Below are 20,214 nucleotides of genomic sequence, written 5' to 3'. Positions count from 1 at the left end.
TCAGATTTGAGGAGTTCGGTTCTGACCATCATCGGCAGTTCCACTGCACCAAAATGTCACTGTTCTGGACGTAAGTGCACGCTATTCTTATAAAAATACCAAAGTCACTATAAGTGTGCCGTTCAGATTTGAGGAGTTCGGTTCTGACCATCATCAGCAGTTCCACTGCACCAAATGTCACTGTTTTGAACGTAAGTGCCCGCTGTTCTTATAAAAATACCAAAGTCACTATAATTGTGCCGTTCAGATTTGAGGAGTTCGGTTCTGACCATCATCAGTAGTTCCACTGCACCAAATGTCACTGTTCTGGACGTAAGTGCATGCTGTTCTTATAAAAATACCAAAGTCACTATAAGCGTGCCGTTCAGATTTGAGGAGTTCCGTTCTGACCATCATCAGCAGTTCCACTGCACCAAATGTCACTGATTCGTACGTAAATGCATGCTGTTCCTTAAAAACACAAAAATCACCATATGTGTGCCTTTCAGATTTGAGGAGTTCCCTCGATTTTTCCAGGATACCATCATCAGAACTGGGTTCTGAGAAAAATGGGACCAATCTGTATGCATATATTGCATATACATTCAATCAAAAATTTTTTTTTCAAAATCGGTCCAGTAACGACGGAGATATCGTGGAACAAACATTAAAAAAAAATACAGACAAATTGAGAACCACCTTCCTTTGTGATATTTGAGGCAGCGGTTAAAAAAATATACAGACGACTTGAAAACCACCTTCCTTGAGATATTTGAGGCGGCGGTTAAAAATAGGTTCTAATAAACCCTCGCTATTACGCACACTCGCACACCTCTCGAAGTTTTAGGAGATTCAAATAAGCGTACATATTCACAGTCATATTTTTTTATTGACAACAGAACATAGGATCCATCTGCGTGGTTACAAGGTACATGCGAATATCTCACTGTGGGGCCCCACCGCGAGCGGAGAGGTATACGAGAGATCACACTAGCGTTGAGCGTCGACTTCTAGTGAACTCTATTGGCTCAGTAACGACATAGTGCTGCAGCGGTGAGCTGCGACATTAAGTGGGAATGCGAATGGTCTTATCTCTGTTTTCAGCTCACACCTTTGACGCTTTAGCCACACTGGCGTCACTGCGTGGAGTCGTTATTCGACTAAATAACTGCTGCTTGACGCGATGTTAACGTAAATGAGCGCTGTGTAGAGACATTATTGTCGACACCTTATTGTCGACTAGACGAAGACGCTCAAAAGACGCTAGTATAAACTTTCTACAATATATGGTTTTCCTTAGCACTAGACTTATGCATATATAGGTACCGTTAACTTGTAATCGCCATGAACACCGCTATAATATAGATTATACTTTCCCAATAGGCATACAGATATAGTAGAAATTCGAACAAGTGTTTAGGTTGCTACTTATTGGAAATTGTACTAGTTTTGTGAGCTTTATACAATACCTACATACAGGGTAGTGCTTCGAGCGAAGCTCGGTTCACAGGAAGCACGCAGCAAACAGACACACAGACAGACGCTATAGGTCAATGGTTATTTCTAGTAGTTACTCCATGCCATCGATATAAAAGAGCGTTTACACTACATTGAATATTGAAATAGTGTAAACGCGCCGTAAATCTCGCTGGACCAAGTGTGACAACTTAAAACAACCTCAAATTAGCACGTTATATGGATACTTTATTGCTATAAGTGTAGTAACATACATTAATATAATGATCAACAACTATGGAGATGATATTATTATCACAATCGTAGGTGCCGGGTCGTCGCCGCGTCTAGCCTACCTTACACTACTTTTCTTATCATTATGATAATGGAGCATCTCTAGACACTTGATGTTCTCTTACAATATTTAAACACTGCTACCGCTATTGTCACCCATTACATACATTAGATAAGCAATTTTATTTATTCTAATATGCTTTGGTATAACATATTTGCCTGCCTCGCGATTCACTGGCGTTTCGAGCTTCTAAAGCTTACACTATACGCGGGAGACATAATATTCGTATTTTAATTTATAATCTCAAAAATGTTGATATATTTTAGTACGTATTTTATGAAAATATAGAGTAGTTACATTTTTATAATAACAGTAGCAAACAATTGGACTCGTGTCGGCGGGTTTTCGTCCGAAGCTCATTATCATCACTACTATGTACAGGAGATCTCCCCCTAGGCCCTCGGTACGACGCAACGAGGTAGAATTATTCACACGTAATAAAAGGAACATGTATTGAAAACGCAACAGGCGATTCCGCTCTCGCGACGCTGTAACGCAACTGCTTCATAAAATGGGCAATAGATAAGGCAGTTGACGCAGCCACTGACGCTAGACGTTGAGCGTGATCACTTGGATTTTTTTGTAACATGTATCTGGATATTTTGCATGAATAGAACAATGTGTTTCTGCTGTCTAAGATATTTTAATGACGCATCGATGTGTATTAACATCTCCTACTAACATCAGCGTCTTGAATACGAATTGCAAAAATCGAGCGATTTTCTTCGATCTCGATTTTTGTCGTTAAAGGAGCAATTTTTTTGAGAATATGTTTGCGGTAGCTTATACTTTTTGTATGGGTCGGAGATCGCAAACATAGATATATTTGAAAAAGACCTTTAAAAAAGTCTTACGTAAAGTTTTTGAATTGGGTTCAAAAAAGCTGAAGTTAGTAGGTATTATTCAATGGGTTGTTGCGCCGTTTACAATAAATAGGTACATCTTTTAGATCTCTTTCACTTAACTCTCCTATAACTCTCCACGCACAAACAAACGATCGAAGCATAACAACATCATAACAAATTTTCCTATAAATATTACAACTTCAATCAATCACTACCTGATTTAAAATTAAATGGACCATTATTGAAATTTATCTCTGCCTTACTAACTGACTTTATCTAAGTTACTGATTACTTCAAATTCTTATATACTCATACAAAATTACAGTACTAGCATCTTGTGTCGAAAATTATTAAATATTAAATAATAGAATCTAAATATTAATAAACTTTCACTACTTAAACTAAATAAATAGAAACACAACCTAGATAATCTGTACAATAATATTAGAAAAATAATAACAATAACATCACTTGGGAGATCGGTAATACTTACTTATACATTCAAAATCCTACTTTCAGGGTCCACAAAGTTCAAATGTGTACAAAATATATAATGCAAAAAATATCTGACGTGATTTCCTTCCTGTATATTATTATATTCAATATGAGATTATGTTAGATGATTTCACAGTTTAATTAGGAGCAAAAGACAGAAGGTCACAGTTCGTGGTCTAAATACTGTTTTGTGACGGTGTACTAGATGGTGTCTCTGCATCTGAGATAAGTCATGACCATGACTCGATGGTACCTAATTTAAAATTAGTTGTAATACCTTCTTGACATTTTTAGGTTTCACAAGTTGATATTTTATTTTATTCTGTTCTAAAACCGTATCTGAAAAATATTACTACACCTTTTACATCCTCTTCTTTATGTTTGAACAACACAGCGAAGCGGAACTCTGTCGCGGTGGCGAGTATAGCGGCGCTATCGGTGGAGCGTGTGGCGCAGCGTCAAGGTCCCGGGACGATTTACAGTATGGCCGCTCGCTAACGTTCGCAGTAGTGTATAATGTAGCACGCCCCGCCGGTCACGCTCACCCGCTCGAGTGTTCACTCATAACTAAACTCTAAACACTGTCTACGCGGCCGGCCAAGCTTCCAAGGGCTCACGGTTGATCTCGATAGATGCCGGCCGACAACCACGCTTTCGAGATCGATCTCAAACTGCTGACCTACTACATATACTGTGAGAACCTTCTCACCTACCGGAAGCCTCGCCAACCATAGATCGTTTTCACATTATTCGATCCGATATCGGATGTAGGAAGGATTTCATAGGCATTTTTAAAGATGGCGCATTATTTTTTTATATAATGTATAGGATATCGGTCCTACACCCGATGTCGGATCGGGGCCCATTTCCCAAAACTGAAATTTACAAGTTACAAGCGGAAGTCTCTTTCCAACTTGTCATATTAGACATCGAACTGCCACTAGTAAAGGAGTATGTAGCTTCGAGAAATAGGCCCCAGATAGTGTGTAAACGCAGTTAGAGAGTGAACTCGACCGTTCAGTCGGAGTCGGAGTCTGAGGAGGGGGGCTGCGGGGCGGCGGGCGCGGGCGCGGGCGCGGGCGCGCGCGGCACGGCGGCGGCGGCCGCGTACGCCGACGGCGCGTTTGCTGTGCCCGTTGTACGCTCGATGCCCACGCTGTTCAAAAAAAAAAATTGGAGACAGCTTACACAGATCAACTTAGCCCCAAACTAAGCAAAGCTTGTACTAGATTATTTTTTCTCAAACTTGCAATGAAATGTTGTTATAACGTACTTCAAATTAGGTCGGGAAGTACTACGAATCTGGTGCGCTATGTGAGGATGATATGTAATGGAATTTCATCAGTAACTCCCGAACAGTTTGCACATTTGGATCACGTCTCCGATTTTGATAAAAATTGGTACGCTGATAGAGTCCAATCCATGATGCTGAGCAAGATCCACTAGGTTTCCCAAAATGTCCTAGGTTGTTTGTATGAAACTTTCCTTTTTTGTTACCGAAAATGTATAAAAATCTGGTAGACTGTGTTTGATCTTAGGATAAAATTATTTCTTTTCACTCGACTAAATCATCAGAAATATTTATTTCAAAACATTACATGGCGCAGTCGGTAGGATGGGCATACGGTATGCTTAGTTTTCTAAGACGGATTATGCTGCTGGTATCTAATAGCCAAGTATACTCCCGAAAGGTAGGTCCTGCCATCGTAGCCAAGAGGACAATCGTTCACGCTCCTTTTCCTATCGTAGTTATCTCTCTCCGTCGCTTCTCCATATTGGAGTTACAGAGTCAACTACGTTCATTCTTACCTCAGTCATTTTTTGACATATGCCTCATTCGAAGAATTGGCCCGAAGTAAAAAATGACAAAAGCTAGTACATTTATATTTGCAACATCGTTAAGACATATGTCATATACGTATATAAATGTACTAGCTTTTGCCCGCAGCTTCGCTCGCGTTAGAAAGAGACAAAACGTAGCCTATGTCACTCTCCTTCCCTTTAACTATCTCCACTTAAAAAATCACGACAATTCGTCGCTCCGTTTTGCCGTGAAAGACGGACAAACAAACAGACACACACACTTTCCCATTTATAATATTAGTATGTATAAATAGTACTTACATATACTCGTGCCTCGCGAGATACCGCACGTATTTCTCTGGCGGATCGTCGCGGTCATGATTCTGCAGTGACACGGAGCGCACGGTCACGTGAGACACTTGCGTCGCCGGCATCGTGAACGAGACGTGAGCGGCGCGAGCCAGCTCCGCGGGGATCTGGTCGTAGGAAGTGAGAGCCATGCGACAGACCAGGTTGTGCGTTGTGTATGCGCCTGTAACGAGAAACATAAGCGAGGATAAGTGTCAAACGAGAGTCAAATCAAGATAACTCTCTTCATCATAATTATGCATAATTAACAAATTATACGTCACCATGAAATTTTTATTAATTAAAATATTGTAACATTTCCACACTTTTTCTTATTACCACTGGTGAAAACAGAGTTATCTTAGGCGGATCTAATACGTACTCTATTATTATATTTACCAAATAAATTATTTTAATTATTTAAATTAGTGCATCTGGCAATTGATACATCAAGAAGGCTTTTGAATGCGTAGACCACGCGGCTTTGAGTTATTATTTACAATATCATACAATTAAGTATGGTAAATTTAATGTTCTTTACATAACTACTCTTTTGGACAAGTGATGTCTATTTGATAACGAACTGGAATTATTCAAATGGCGTGTTTATGGGTGTACCTCAAGGCTCAATACCTAGACCTTGGTCAGTTTTTTATAATCTGTAAAAGTGAAAATCTGCAAAGGATAAACTTATCGCACTCACCAATATACACAATTTGTTATAAAGTGACGAGAGTTGACACTGACATGGATGAACTTGCAAAAGTAACATAACAATGTAAGTAAATTGGCGGTTAGAAGAATTAGGCGGAAATTTTCAAAATTGTAAGCACGGAAGGCTCTTATAGAAATTTTGATTTTCTCGCCTGCAAAAGACGGTCGAAGTATATTTACGATGGTGGTATGTACACGTACCTTGCCCTTCCTTAGGCAGTCGTGGCATCCGCCAGACCAACGCGCGATGCTGATGCTCGTACTTGGCCTGCCCTGACGTCACTTCTATCAGGGACTCGCTCAACGTATCCACGGCGCCGAGGAACCGCTCGATTCCCTTAATCTTGCCTGTACGTCTGCAGAAAAAAATAATCGCTCGTGTAATCAGGATCAGCTAGAAATACCTAGACAAATCTAAAGCACAGCAAGTTGGACAACTAGTCCTCTGTGCCTGATCTGATGATGTGATGATGAGTATAGCAAATCACATTAGCCCATAACGTCCCTCGAAGACGAATTTCAGCTAGGTATTCTTCTGCGACTAAAAGTCAAGGAATCATTGAATTTTTTTTTCATAGGGTCACCTACCTGTGCGCAGATTTGACAGAGCCGTAACGATGGTGCTTCTCCACTCTGAACAGATAGATCCAGCACTCAGGGATAGGGAATCGGATAGCGACATCCTCGCACGGAACTTGTCCTAGCTTCCGAGATGCGAAGCCTGGCACCAACACATCTGCACGAAGCTCCACCTGCAAACAGTGTCATCATCATTACTTAGACGATGTTCAGTACTTGATATAAAGTATCAAAATATAATACAAATATTTGTTCCTTTTGCCATCCTTGTCCTAAATTCTCGCCTTGCATTCATTACTAACTGTGCCTACGAAATAAAGTCTGTGAAATTCCCTACATTAACAAAGTACTTATTCTTATATGGGGAAAGAATGATGATGATGATGGGGAAAGAATATGTAAGTATCGAGTACCTATAGAGATAAAATGGAATCTTCTTTTACTTCATGCTATTATCTAGAAATGTTAGGGAGTTTTTCCCAGCTTTAGACACGTTTTTTACTCTCATATCAATTTTATAATATGTATAGTAAGTACTTATAGCTATAGCAACAAGAGAATCGTAATTTGAGAACAAAAGTTTACAAAATATTTAAACTATCTAATTTTAAAGTAAATAAAAGCGGACACAGTTCAAATAACCTTGTTCCCAGTGACGCACCAAACCGCCTTCAGCTGCAGCGGCAGCTCGCGATTCTTGGGCGGGCGCACGCGGAAGCGGAGCAGCTCGATGTAGCACGCATCTGGTGGCTTGAACCTGCACAATTCACGACATTTGTTGTCAACGCACAACAGGGGAGGTCAATGCTCTCTTCTTTTTTTTGGCATTTTTATTTCTAAAGGTGATAGAGTTCATCAAAAATATCCAATTTTCCTAATTTTTTTTTCGACTAAGCTGAAATGGAAAGGAACCCAGCCTCCTTTTAATTTGCGAATTTTAGTTAAATACTCATACTGGAGTCTCGTTTGGGACGCCGTGGTGAACGGACGCATCCCTGCGAGCGCAATTGTCCCTCAAGGGTTGTAAAACCCCGGTCAAAACAAAAGAGCCCGCGACGACTCTACGGGTGGTAACCGACTGACCGCGGCCTACGATCCGTTCCTATACCTAGTGTGTTTATGTTGTTTGTAGTTTTCGCGTCACGAGTGTGCCGTGTGTTTTAATATTTATCCAACTTCTAGAGACAGTGAGAGACCAAAAACACCCAGCAGCAACCACAAAGACAATCCGCAGTATGAGTTTACGAGTGTGAAGTGTGTTTACATACTTACAGTGACAGTTGCAAACAGTTTTAGAGACAGTGTTAGATCAAATAACGTTTAGGTGTACTAAATAGCGACTCAAGCCAAGCGGGTGCCAGTGCCGGTGGCTCTCGCCCTCGCCTAACCCGGGCCCGGTGTCTACGACCCAACGTCGAGGAGCAGCGGCAGCTCAGCCCAGCTGTCACCCACACCTTCACCGCGACCAAATTGGTGAGCTCGTTCCATCTCTGTAAAGCCTTAGTGCTAATACCGGTGCTCCAAAGTATATCGTTTGGACTATGTTTGGTTTTGGGAACCAAACTTAAGAGTTGGTTAAGCCTCCAACGCACCTAGGTACTCATATCCCCCATGAGTCAGCACGGGGACTCAAAGCTGCGGTCACGTTAATACTCTTTTATCATCAGGGGATCGCAATTATATATGCCTATTTTAATCTTATACTACACACTGTGCCTAAATTATATACCATGACCATATTTTTACTATTTAATAAGCACACCACAAAGCATACATGTCACACCAATCTAATCACACGCCCGTTAGTTTAACTTAGATTTCAAATCTAGAGCCCCGCATCGGCTCAAGACGCGGTTAGATATACATATATGACATTTACTTGAAAGAGCCGGTCACGCGGCCCATTTCAGTTATATTTAAATTAATCTTATAGTCCTAATTAATCTAATCTTAAGTTATATTAAATAACGCCTCATTTGATCAATTTGAATTAAGGGGTTGACTCGCAGAGCCATTGAGTGATAGCCACGACGTTTCTATAACATTCTTTATAGGTAGGGAAGACAGGTCACATACGAGACCCTAGCCTCAACTCAACTGCATCTCCATAACGCAACCTCGATAGCCTGGGTATCAAAAGCAAGCTACGTAGTAGTTTATATTAGTTAATTGTGTCCCTAGAATGAAAGTTACGGTACACACTAGACAGGATCACAGGAACGTAGACTTAAGAAGGCACGTTGGTCTCAATTCCGATAGCGATGTTTAGTTGGCCAGTTGCAAAACATTTAGTTTACTATTTCTTTGCGCTAAATAATATATATTATCATATTATTAGTACCGTTATAACGAAGGACTGCAACGAAATATCATAGTTCGAAAAACATATAATAATGTACATACTAAGTTCACATTATAAAGTCATATGTACATAACACCCCTTTAGGTACTTACTCAACCCATTAATTCCCCGAAGATACATTGCTAGCCGGAAATATAAGACAAAATTATTTGAGAACCAAAAAAGAGGATTTTTCTCTGGAATAATCAGGGTAACTTTGACAACATAACATATTGCAATCCCAACTCATAAAAAGCCAATAACTACCCAGTAAAGAAAAGGATAAATTACTTTAAAAAAAAAAACAAGACAGTTTCCTCGTAAAGGCGTGCACATTGCACACATCTGGCCTCCAGCCACCGCTATTCGGCCAAACACGGTCAAGTGTCATAAAAGATAAACGCAATACTCTATTGAGAATAGGGTCATCCAAATGTCTCTTCAAATCTCTGCAGACGCAAATTTATGACTAAGACAAAAGGCCCATCGGACCATATGGCAGTCGAACCCACGCTACCTACTAGAAAAATAACATAGCTTTATTGTATAAATAGCTTTTTTTGCCAGAGCAGGCTAAACCAGCCCCAAAAATGTATTTATATTTACTCTCTAAGTTCTAGGTACCTAAAACGACACATGGCCGAGATCGAGTGTCTTGGGGTGTGGTACATGTGAATGTGACGAAACAGTAGCTGTAAGGTGATTATTAAGTTATTTTGAGTGACTAATACCACGTAATCTATCGTTGTTTTATTATTGTGCTTTCTTTAAGCGAACTTGTGCACGAGTGTCTAATGTGTAGTGGTTGAATGAATCATGAAAGTAAGGACTTAAAACTTGGTTGTCGTCCACGAACTAGAAGAAACTGTTTTTTCAAGAGGAACTGCGCTTCAAAACGTCATTCATCTATCACATCAGCGGACGTGTCATCACCGTTCATGGCAAATTTTCGAACTGTTAGCGGTCTACAACTACAACCACCAACATTACGCTGCACTTAGCCAACAGTAGATACAAGTTACTGGAACTCTTATGTCGCCAAGTCTACTCATAGATGAAGGACACTCAAATTGTTCTTTCTGCTACCTCCCGTGTTCGTCGTCTGCCAAGAACAAGAAGAAATACACCGGGTCCTGAAAGAATGACATGAAACGAAACTATCAACAGAAAAATAACCCAGTATCCCAAGAATGCTCAGCAGAGCAGCGGAACCCTCTTCGCAGATATTATATACCCTGTCTCTTCATATCACCAAGAATGACGTGAGGCTGCATAGCCGGTCGAAGAAAGTAGTACTGTCAATAAAAATAAAAATAAATACTAGACTAAAATCGTGTTATATTGCCTCAGTTTTATCTTACAGCGAAAGCAGTTATTAGAGTGAAAATATTTACTGAATTTTCAGTGTAATTTATTTAGTTACCATATAGTTATGTGTTGTGGCAATCGACAAGTATTTACTACACTCAGGGAGACTCCTTGGAAGAATTACGAGAAAGAGGGATAATATGGGTTCGTCGGAGTTACAGAAAACTCAACTACAATGGCTTTGGATACAAACAATCAATCTCAACTTTAAAAAAAATAAAAAAAATAAAAAAAAAACCGGGAAACAGTTTAACCGCAGTCGCCATCCCTTCGTATATATTTACACACATATCTATCCATCTTCCCTACACTGGGCACGATGCTAGTATTCGGTCTGGTTCTTCTACTCCCGTCGATCCCCATCCTGACTGCAAACGCCCCACATTCCCCACCCGTATTATTGGCTCACCGGTGTCTCGGGCAGGAGGGTCAGCCGGACATGCCAGGGCGGCAGACGACGGGCGGAATACACGAGTAGGCCCGAAGGCGCGTCCTGAATCGGTACAGGTTCACCAGGACGGAGGTTGTTAGCACACCCAGCATACGCCTCTGACCGGCGGCCTGTATCGTGCCGGTACGTGCATTTGAGCAAGCTCGAGGAGCCTCCCGTCCCTCCCTCTCTGTTAGGACCAGCGCCTCTGCGTCCTTGCAGCAGTAACTGCTGGCTGGTGTAGTCACAGTACAGTACAGTTTAGTTAAATACTCATACTCGTATTTTACACATTTTGAAAAGGGGGCACTTATATCACCACATTTTTAAAACTTATTTTGTTTCTGGCTCTGAAAATGAGTCTTACTTGATAATCTGCGTGTTGTGGAACTCCTCGGGCTGCACGCAAGCGTGGAACTCTGCGTCCTCGACGCGGATCCATTCCTCGGTGACTACAGGGATGATGTCGTGCCGCCCGACCACCTCCTTGCCTTGGCGCCGGAGATCGTTCACGCCTAGCTCGATGTCCGGCATGCCTGTAAGCGAGTGGTTCTTAATGTTATTATTAAAGAGATAGAGATATTTCTGTTTCTGATATATATCCTCTAAGCAATTGCTACTATCCCTAATTTTATAAACGTGAAAGTAATTACGTATGTTGGAACACAACATTCTGACGAACTCATGATAACACTGAAACATGCATCTTGTTGGGCATGTAATGTACATACCTAACTAATCTATGACAGTCACTTGTGCTTCTTAAATTATGCATATTTACTTGATTTCTAACCACTAAGTAATCCAGGAAGCGAACTAGAAGCTAGCACTAACCTAACTCGCTTAATCTACTTCTGTACAGATCCATCGGCATCTTGTTCCACGTACAACTCGTCGACAGCAGTATTTAATACTTGGTAAGATTTGACTGATTTGTAACTCACCGCTAAGGAATCCAAGGAAGAATAGCCTGACACGAGCAATCTGTTTATGCACAGACCCGTCAGCATCTTGCTCCACATACAACTCATCAACAGCAGTAACTTGGACTTCCTCCATCTTGTAAGCCAGCGCGCGGTCGCGGTGTGCTGACAGCCGGAACAGCGCCTCTTCTATGCAGCATGAGAATTGCAGCACGTCCTCGTAGTTGAGGGAACCTAGCTTGAATAGCTGAGACACCTGGAAAGCCAAACTTGATTTGAATTACGCGCTTGTACTTACTGGGAGGTTACCATGACGTGCTAAAGCCGTTCAGTTTAGGTTGAGAGAGTAGTACTTAGATAGTTGGCGCTCGAAAATAAACGGTATGAAGTACTTACTCCAGGTGCCGTAGCCGAATGGCATTTCTGCGACACGAAACGAAAACGAAACGCCGCGAAAGGTAGTCTGGCTCTGTCGCGCCAATACGCAAGAGCGAAAGAGATAGAATATCTACGAGTGTTTCGTTTCGTGAGCGTTTGTGCCATTCGGCTATGTACCCAGTTCAAGGAGGTTTTCACTCTGTTTCAACACTCTATTTTTAATTTTGATTTTAAGGTAAGTAAAGGAGAAAAGAGAAGACAAAACAAGCTAAGCGTCAAGCAAGCATTGAGTTCAGAGGGAATTTGAAAGTAACTGCCTTTCCGTTTTTTGTTCACCTTTACTTATCTAGACAAACCTGTAAACATTATAATTATAGATAAAATCCACCATCCAAATACCTGTGGCGCGTGCTCCACGGGCAGCCCCAGCTTTCTCAAGTCGCTGCCGAACTCCTTGACGCCCTGGTAGTCGCCCTGGATGGCGTATGCCGCGAACTGTGACAGCTTGTTCGTGATGCGCTCCGCTTTCGTCACCTGCCCGGGCCTGTGGAGCCACAGTAGTTGTTGTTTCAATTAAAAACGTAATTGGAAGTAAAGGGGTGGACCTTCTTTGTTTTACGTTTGCATTTGTAGGAAAGAAAGAGCCAGAGAAAATGTAGGTATTCGCTTTCATGAATGTTATGATTTGGCTCAAAGAACTAATATTTAACATTCATGTACTTACCTGCAACAGCTTATGTCTAAACTTTGCATAATTAATTCTACTTTAAGTACTTAGTTCCCTACCGAGAAGATTTAACATGAAGAAATCGTTACAAACTTTTTTTCTGTGTGATCCACATAGGAGCTATCAACATTTTAACAACAACAGCAAAGATATCGCAGTACCTATTACGTCAGTAATTTAATGCATTGTATCAGCGGATCTAGACATTACGCTAACACGATATGTCGGCATACGGTCGATAATTCGCATTCTGCTAGAGTACTTAGTTTTTAAAACGGTTAGTTTTTCAATGGTTTACCTGACACCCGGGCGCTCCTTGTAGAACACATACTGCAGCTTGACCGTAAATATCTTGCCAAAGGTGTCGAACTGCTGCGCGCCGACTTCTGACACTGAGTAGCAGGCCTGCAGAGGCAGCTCCTGATATGGCTCCTTGTCTTGAGCGGTCTTGAAGAGTTGGAGCACGGGCGCTTCGCCCTGCGTGGCCACACGCACAAACACCTTCTTCCAGAACCTGCGGAACAGCGTCACATGTGATTCAGGCATTCTCGCATAATTTCAAGACACTTGACCTATAAATGGGATAAGATCGTATTAATTTAGTAGTAATTGTTCCCCTTTCCCAGTGCCCAAGTAATTAGTATACGGGAATTTCCATGTTGTTAGACGAACAATGTCCTGAATAACGCATCCACCGTACTGTGAGTGTGTGAGTGATATTTAATACTTCATATCTACCAGGTAATCCGATTGTCCTTGTAGCATATCCCATAATAGTATTTAAGCGGTCATATTGGGTCCGAAAGAAGTTGTAAATATTCAAGCAGTTTTCCCACACAACAACAGATCCAGACCTCAGTGTAATAAAGAGTACTATCGTACAGTATGGCCACTTCCGCTCCCCTCTGAAAGCACCGCCTACCCCTCTTAGTTACCTCACAGTTACCGCCTGTCAGAAACGCGAACAGTCAACCTGTCATATCTCACTCATACAAGCATGGTACGCGTTCACCTACACGAGCTTAGAATGTGTGCTAAGAACGCGCCTCTTTCATATATTTGATCGCCAGTGTCCGAGATGTGCCCAGACCTTTCAGTTCTGTACAAGACTCACCTCTGTCCCGTAATCTTTTTCTTGACCGGCTGTCTGAGCTGCATCTCCCAGCCAGGTCCGTCGTACTTGGTCCGAGGGAAGTCCTCGAGTGGCTGGGATACGTCGTCGTCGAACAACGGCGTTGGTGGCGTCTCACCGCCCGAACCACCGGAGCCGCGGCGCTGTTCCTCTGTAAATATAAACATAATACCTACCTATTATTCACCTTGAAAACATTGCATTACAATGTAATATAATTTATATAGTTTCCGTTTTCAAGCTGTATTAAATTAATGTCAACCCTAGATTTTATTGTCTGTTTGAAGATTGAACCTAACGAAAAATCGAAAAAAACTTCGAAGAATAGCACGGACTTCCAGTTCCAGCTACAAGTTGTTGCTTTATAGCAAAGATTTTTTGATACCGATGTATGTTTGTGTGAAACTTAAGTATACCAAGGGAGTTTAATCTGATAGTGAACTTCTCTCTGCACGGACAAGGTGGCGGGGCAGTCAGTGCGTACCGTAAGCATCGGCGCGAGGGATCGGGGCTTCCGCGCTCTTGTCGAACGGGTTGGCGCGCGGAGACTCCGGCAAGGCCTGCGGACGAGGCGGGGGCGCCAACGCAGGCACCGCAGCGCCCGCATCTCCACCGGTACTGTCCTTTGGTCTGCGCAAAAATGTTTTTTTCTAATATCGTGTTTGGTCCTACAATGTTCATCTCGCAATCAAGATGCTCTAACTAAGAACTCATCCCCTTACGACAGCATAATCAAATTGCTCTAAATAAATGGATACGATTAGAACCTGGGCGGATTTTGAAGGCACAACACAGTCCAACTATAGTCAAAAATCTTCTTAAGTTTCCAGATACTTTTCCACTGACACGGAAAATTGACAGTTTAAATGACACTAAATAAATGTGTCTTAAAGAAAAATGGAGCTCTCGACAACGTAGTTCGTCAAATTACCTGATGAATAGTGAGAAGGAGTCATCAGCAGAGTCCTTCGAGCCCTGTGATTGCAAGCGCGGCGTCGCGGCGGGAGCCGGGGGAGCGCCCATGCTCAAGAACGGGTCGAACGCCTCCGCCTCAAAGCCTCCTTGGGTCTCTTCTGAAGCACCGTCATCGCCCCATGCGCCTGAAAACACAACAGCTTTTGAGATTTCCTTGTTCTTGTTAATGGAATATACGACTTCCATAAGAAATTTTACTATTGCTGAGTAGCAACAATACTCACGGAACTTCTAATACTTACGGACTCTAATGATAGTACTCATACTCATACTCATTTATTTATAACGTCACAATTGATTTAGGTACATAATTATTATATGGTATATTAAAATTAAAATTATTATATTAGTATTCGTAGTTTGATATGTCGAAATATTATCGAAATAGTATTTTGTAAAGGTGCATTAGTTAAGTACCTGTGTTCAGGTGTTTGGCGGCAGTGTTGTCGAACTTGGCAGAGAAAGCGTCGAAGGCGTCTTGTGAGTCTGGGAAGGCGTCCTGCGCCATGGCCTCGGGTGCGGTATCCCAACCCGCCGCCGCCGGAGCCGGTGCCGCATCCCACCCCGCCGACGCCACTGTTGTCGTAGGTGCCGGTGCGTCGAATGCGCTGCCTTTTTCCATACCAAAGCTGTTTTCGTTGTCCGCAAACGCGTCGTTTGGTGTGGCAAAAATGTTGGTCGCTGAGGTTTCAAATGCTCCATTAGAAGCGGCTCCAAAACCGTTATCAACTGCGCCGAAAGTGTCGTTGCTCTGAGCCGTATACTCTCCCTCCTGCACTCCGAAAATGTTAGTGCCTGCACCGGTGAATGGAGTGGAGTCCGTAAACGTAGCACCGGGCTCAAAGGGGTTCATCTCTTCGTCGCGCGGCTCCATCGAGAAATTATCATTTGTGACCTCGGAGAATGGTGTTGTATTCGTTAGGGGCACAGCTTCGGCCGGCTCAGAGCAGTCCATAGGTGCTGCTTCTGGCATGATCGGCGCAGCTGCTACTGCGGGCGCTGGCGGTAATGGAGGTGGCTCACGAGCTTTTGGTGGCGACGGCTTCTGTACTGCAGCAACTGGCTCGGCGGTTACCGGGGCTGCTGGGACCGGGGCTGCTGGGACCGGGGCTGCTGGAACCGGTGCCGATGTAGTGTTCGGCACTTCAGCATTTACAGCTGGAACATTGTCTAATATATCATCACTTAGGAAATCAATCGGCTTCTCCTCCTGCTTTGGTGCTGAATACAAACTTAAAATAGCCTCCTTGGTTGGTTTCACAGTTACGGGAGCCGGAGCGTCGAAGAGGTTAATATCGTCCGTAGTTGGCTGTTGTTGTGCCGGTGCCTGTGGAACCGGTGGCGGCGCAGGACGGGGTGGAGGTGGGCGAGCCGCGGGAGGCCGTGCGGGTGGCGGTCGCATCGGCTTGTTGCGATTGATATCGAAGTCTGACTGCACTGGGACAACGGGAGCCGCCGCTTGCACAGGCGCTGGTTCATCCAATGGTAGCGGCTCCAACTCAGGCTCCGGCGTCGGACAAGCTGAGTGTATGTCACGCACAGACACGGGACTTGGCGTGCGTGTCGGCGGAATGCGGTCGAGCAAGTGCGAGCTCGTAAACTCCATCTGTCCGGTGACAGTCAGGATAAGATTCTGGGTCTCCGGTGGGAGCGGGTGAAGTGGTCCCGCTTTATTAGCATCTTCTCCAAAGGAGAAGTCCGATGTTGTGTTGACTAGCTCAAGTTCGGTCGGCTTGACCGGCGGAGCGCCAAACAAATCAACAGGCGCGGTGGGCGTAGTGAAGTTTTCGAAATGGGTGGACCCACCGGCAGGCTCAGCGGGTGCAGTGAAACCGTCAAATTGGGTAGCACCACCAGTGGGCTCGGCACCGAATATATCAGAAGGCACATCACCGGCGGGCGGGTCATACCCAAAGTCTGAGAAAGGATTGCTGGCTGCGAAAGGGTTGTCGCCAGTGTACTCCACCGGTGCTTCATCCGTCGTCATCATAAACGGATTGACAGCTTCCGTCGTCACCGGCGCAACTGGCTCTCCCATGCTTAAAAATGGATTGAACGCCATTTTGCTGTCTTAATTAAGAAACTCTGATTCGAGCAATTTAATTTCAGTTCTTCCTGGTTGAAGATCGCCCGCAAACGAGGTATCGAATGGATCTAACTCCTCCTCTGGCAGTCGAGAAATGATTGAGGGCTCAGGAGTAAGCGCTTTAATTTGGAATATATCGTCTGACGGGTCCAATAGATCCTGAGGTCCGTCTGGTACGTTAGTTTCGTCGCAGGAGAATTCTTTTGCCAACAACTTTAACTCTGTTTTAGTTGGTGCTAGTTCCCCGGCAAACGAAGTGTCGAAGGGGTCAAGTTCCTCCTCCACAAGTGGCTGGGGTTTCGGGGTGCACGGAGTCAGAACCTTAGTCTGGATGTCGATTGGAGCGGTTTCTAGCAGACTCGGCTTTGCTTTGCTCTGGCTTGACTGTGGGAGCTCGGAATGCCGTCTCTTTATCTGATAGGTGAACTTGGATGCCAAATCCTCGTCCGAACGAGTTCTAGTCAAAGTCCCGGGGACGGTGTCGCTAGCTTCACCGTCTTCCGTGTCCTCTGTGATCGAGACCTCGCGCGTGTAGTATGGTGTAACAGGCTTGACGGTCTTGGGCTTGTCAGGCTGGAGCGTAGGGTCGACGTCAAACACTACGCTCTTGCTGTAGGTAAGATTCTCAGGACGACTGGCACGCCGTTCGGATAAAGGTGCGGGTTCTTCGGCACGCGGGTCAAAATCGGGGTCGCTAAGTACACGGTACACAGGCACTGTCGGTACGGACTTAGCTCCGATCAGCTCCTGTTCCAATAATTTCAATTCGACCCTGCCCGGCGCGACTATTTTATCAACGATAGTAGTATCAAAAGGATCTATTTCATCCTCATTAATATCCACAGGATCGAGAGGAGAATCACCGAGAGCCGTCAAATCGGTGGTGCTGCCACCTAATAAGTCACGCGCTGGGTGCGACTCCTCCTTATCCCCAAGGTCGTCGGAAGTGATGGACTCTCTGATGCCAGATGGGTCAATTAAGTGAATACGAACGGAAGATTTCCGTCGGTTATTTAACCTCGCTCTGTTTTCTTCGGCTCGAGGGTCGAAATCGTCGTCGTCTTCTAAAATAACAGCTTCCTTTTTAAATGCAGCAGCGCTTACGGGGACTACCGCGTCTGCAAAGCTCGTATCAAACGGATCGTCCTGGTCGAGATAGGGGTCGATAACGTCTATCTGATCCTCCGCGACACCCTCTGCAAATACTTCAGATACTTTGTCGGCTTCAAAAACTGACCACGACTCCTGAATCACAGGTGCTGCAACTATTTCAGTTTGTTCAAGTTTAGTTACTTCCGCACTAACTTCGAAGGATTCTGCCGCTAGTTGAATAAATTCGTCGTCTTCTTCTTCTACCGGTTGAGGCTCATCAGGAATCTCAGTTTCTAGAGGATCTTCTTGAGTTTTATTTTGTTGAATCAAAGACGTATGAAGCGAAACACTTAGGTCTATCGGAGTATTGATAGGTATGTCCGCATCGATGTCGAGGATACTCTTCTCCTCGGGTTCGCTGGGCGCGACGGGGGTTACGGGCGGAGCGGCTGAAGGGTCACTGTTGTCACCCTCTAACAACAAGTCTGCCGGGATAGCCCTCTTCTGCGACCGTTTAGTAGTGACAGTAACGTTATCTATCCGACCTGTGAGGACGGATACGGCGATTCCAATGTCTAGTCCCTTCTTTCCAGTGGATGTTTTAGGATCCTGTCCCTTGATGAGGGCGTCGAGGTGAGATGTATCGAATAGATCGTCGTCCTGCGCGTCGTCCGGCGAGTCGGGGACGACTGCGAGCTTGACTTCTCCTCTCTCTACGGCCTCGACATACGAAGTATCGAAGATATCGTCCTGGTCGTCCTCAGACTCGTCGTCGGTGACGCCGATGTCACTCGCGTCGTCGTGCTCATCGGCAGCGGCGAGCTGCGGGAAGTCGGCGGCGGTGACGGTGACCACCTGGCGCGTGGGCGGAGGTGGCGGCGACGGCGGGAGCTCCTTGACGCCCGCAGGAATGCGTTGGAAGAACGAGGTGGACTTGATGCGATCAAGATCACCCTGAGTCTTCTTGAGAACACTGTCGATGCCAGTGGTCAAGTCCTTGAACTTGGACCACTCCTCATTCTCCTTGGAGGGTTCGCCGGACTCAGCCGGTTGCTGATGCTCCGCGCGGTACTTCTCGAGCTCCTCTTCGGTAAATAACTCCTCGTCCTTGCGTTTGGACTTTTTTCCCTTTTTCTTCTTCTTAAGGCCTTTGGGTAGTTTTAGCATTATATGTGCTTATAAAGAGGTCTCTGCGTTGCTGAAACAATACAAATAATATCGTTCAAAATCCTGAATTTCTTCGCAAATATAGCGGAACCTCAATAAGGAAACATACTGTTAGGTAACTTTGTAAACTCAACTTTCGTATAAATTGTTCTTGATTAAGTAGGTATACCAAGTATTTATAATCGTCATATATTCCGAAACACAGATATAATATTATTGTATACCTATTGTATTATTTTTAGTATTATGTCAAATAATAAAATAAGTAGATATTCATCATATTAAGGTTCCGCTGAAGTAAAATTATAGAATACAGATATAGAAAGTTTAATCGATAGATGGCCGTGACGTGACGTCCTCCGGGACGCCGCTGAGCGCTTAATAGCTCTACGTTAACCCATTTGCACACTCGATGTATTTTTACAATTAGTAGGCAAGTAAAATAGTGACGTGAAAATTAAGTAAGAATCATGCGTTATATAAAAAGCCAACGAGTAATGGGGATGAAGTGACAGGTGAGGAAAAATGGCCGAAAATTTTTGTAAGATGTCCGCTACGCAGCATCCCCTTCGGCCTTGGCCTTTTACCCTTTAGCTTTACTGATGCTTTGATGATTTTTAAACCCGTGAGAGAACCCTTAGATTAGTGTAGTCAAGACAAGGTCACTAAAGCCAGTACAACTGTATAAACAATCGATGAAGATGGTCGTGGCCGGTGATGGTGAGCGGCACAACAGCAACACGTACCGGCCGATCCTACCGCCGCTACCTACAGTTATCATACCTTCCGCACTACAACTACCTTCATCGCAACACTAGAAGATCGCCGGGTGTCGAGTCGTGCGCTCGGGGCGCGCTCTGCGAGGGACTGGGCGGGCGGCGATCGATCCGCGCCGCGCGCAGCCCCGCCCGCCCTCGCAAACTTCACCACTCACATCCTACGCTTGCAGCGTTATGTAACAGCCAGCCTCCTGCACCGATCTTCTCACCTAAACATAATGGCAGACAATTACTTTTCACCAC

General features: G+C 44.1%; 2 protein-coding genes across 2 annotated transcripts in view; both read right to left on the bottom strand.

The window, feature by feature from the left end:
- LOC125235134 (serine/arginine repetitive matrix protein 1-like) overlaps positions 1–3,599 on the bottom strand; it is a 14,639-nt gene extending 11,040 nt beyond the window's left edge. The window contains exon 1 of the mRNA XM_048141578.1: positions 3,488–3,599. The gene's annotated coding sequence lies outside the window, so the exon portion shown is untranslated. The remainder of the gene's footprint in view (positions 1–3,487) is intronic.
- On the bottom strand, positions 849–20,214 carry LOC125235133 (protein stoned-B-like). The gene is made up of 15 exons (XM_048141577.1): positions 19,994–20,214; positions 16,947–19,223; positions 15,265–16,886; positions 14,804–14,972; positions 14,357–14,502; positions 13,855–14,023; positions 13,039–13,254; positions 12,413–12,557; positions 11,657–11,891; positions 11,080–11,248; positions 7,216–7,330; positions 6,583–6,746; positions 6,196–6,350; positions 5,254–5,464; positions 849–4,285 (listed from the first exon to the last, which is right to left on the bottom strand). The coding sequence occupies exons 2-15, from the start codon at positions 19,190–19,192 to the stop codon at positions 4,147–4,149; spliced, it is 5,901 nt and encodes a 1,966-aa protein (XP_047997534.1). The 5' UTR covers positions 19,193–19,223; positions 19,994–20,214; the 3' UTR covers positions 849–4,146.

This window comes from Leguminivora glycinivorella, chromosome 17 (genome assembly GCF_023078275.1).
Source record: "Leguminivora glycinivorella isolate SPB_JAAS2020 chromosome 17, LegGlyc_1.1, whole genome shotgun sequence".
In the NCBI taxonomy this organism is placed as follows: Eukaryota; Metazoa; Arthropoda; class Insecta; order Lepidoptera; family Tortricidae; genus Leguminivora; species Leguminivora glycinivorella.
Note: the sequence above shows the minus strand (reverse complement) of the source record. Positions and strands in the feature narration are given on the sequence as shown.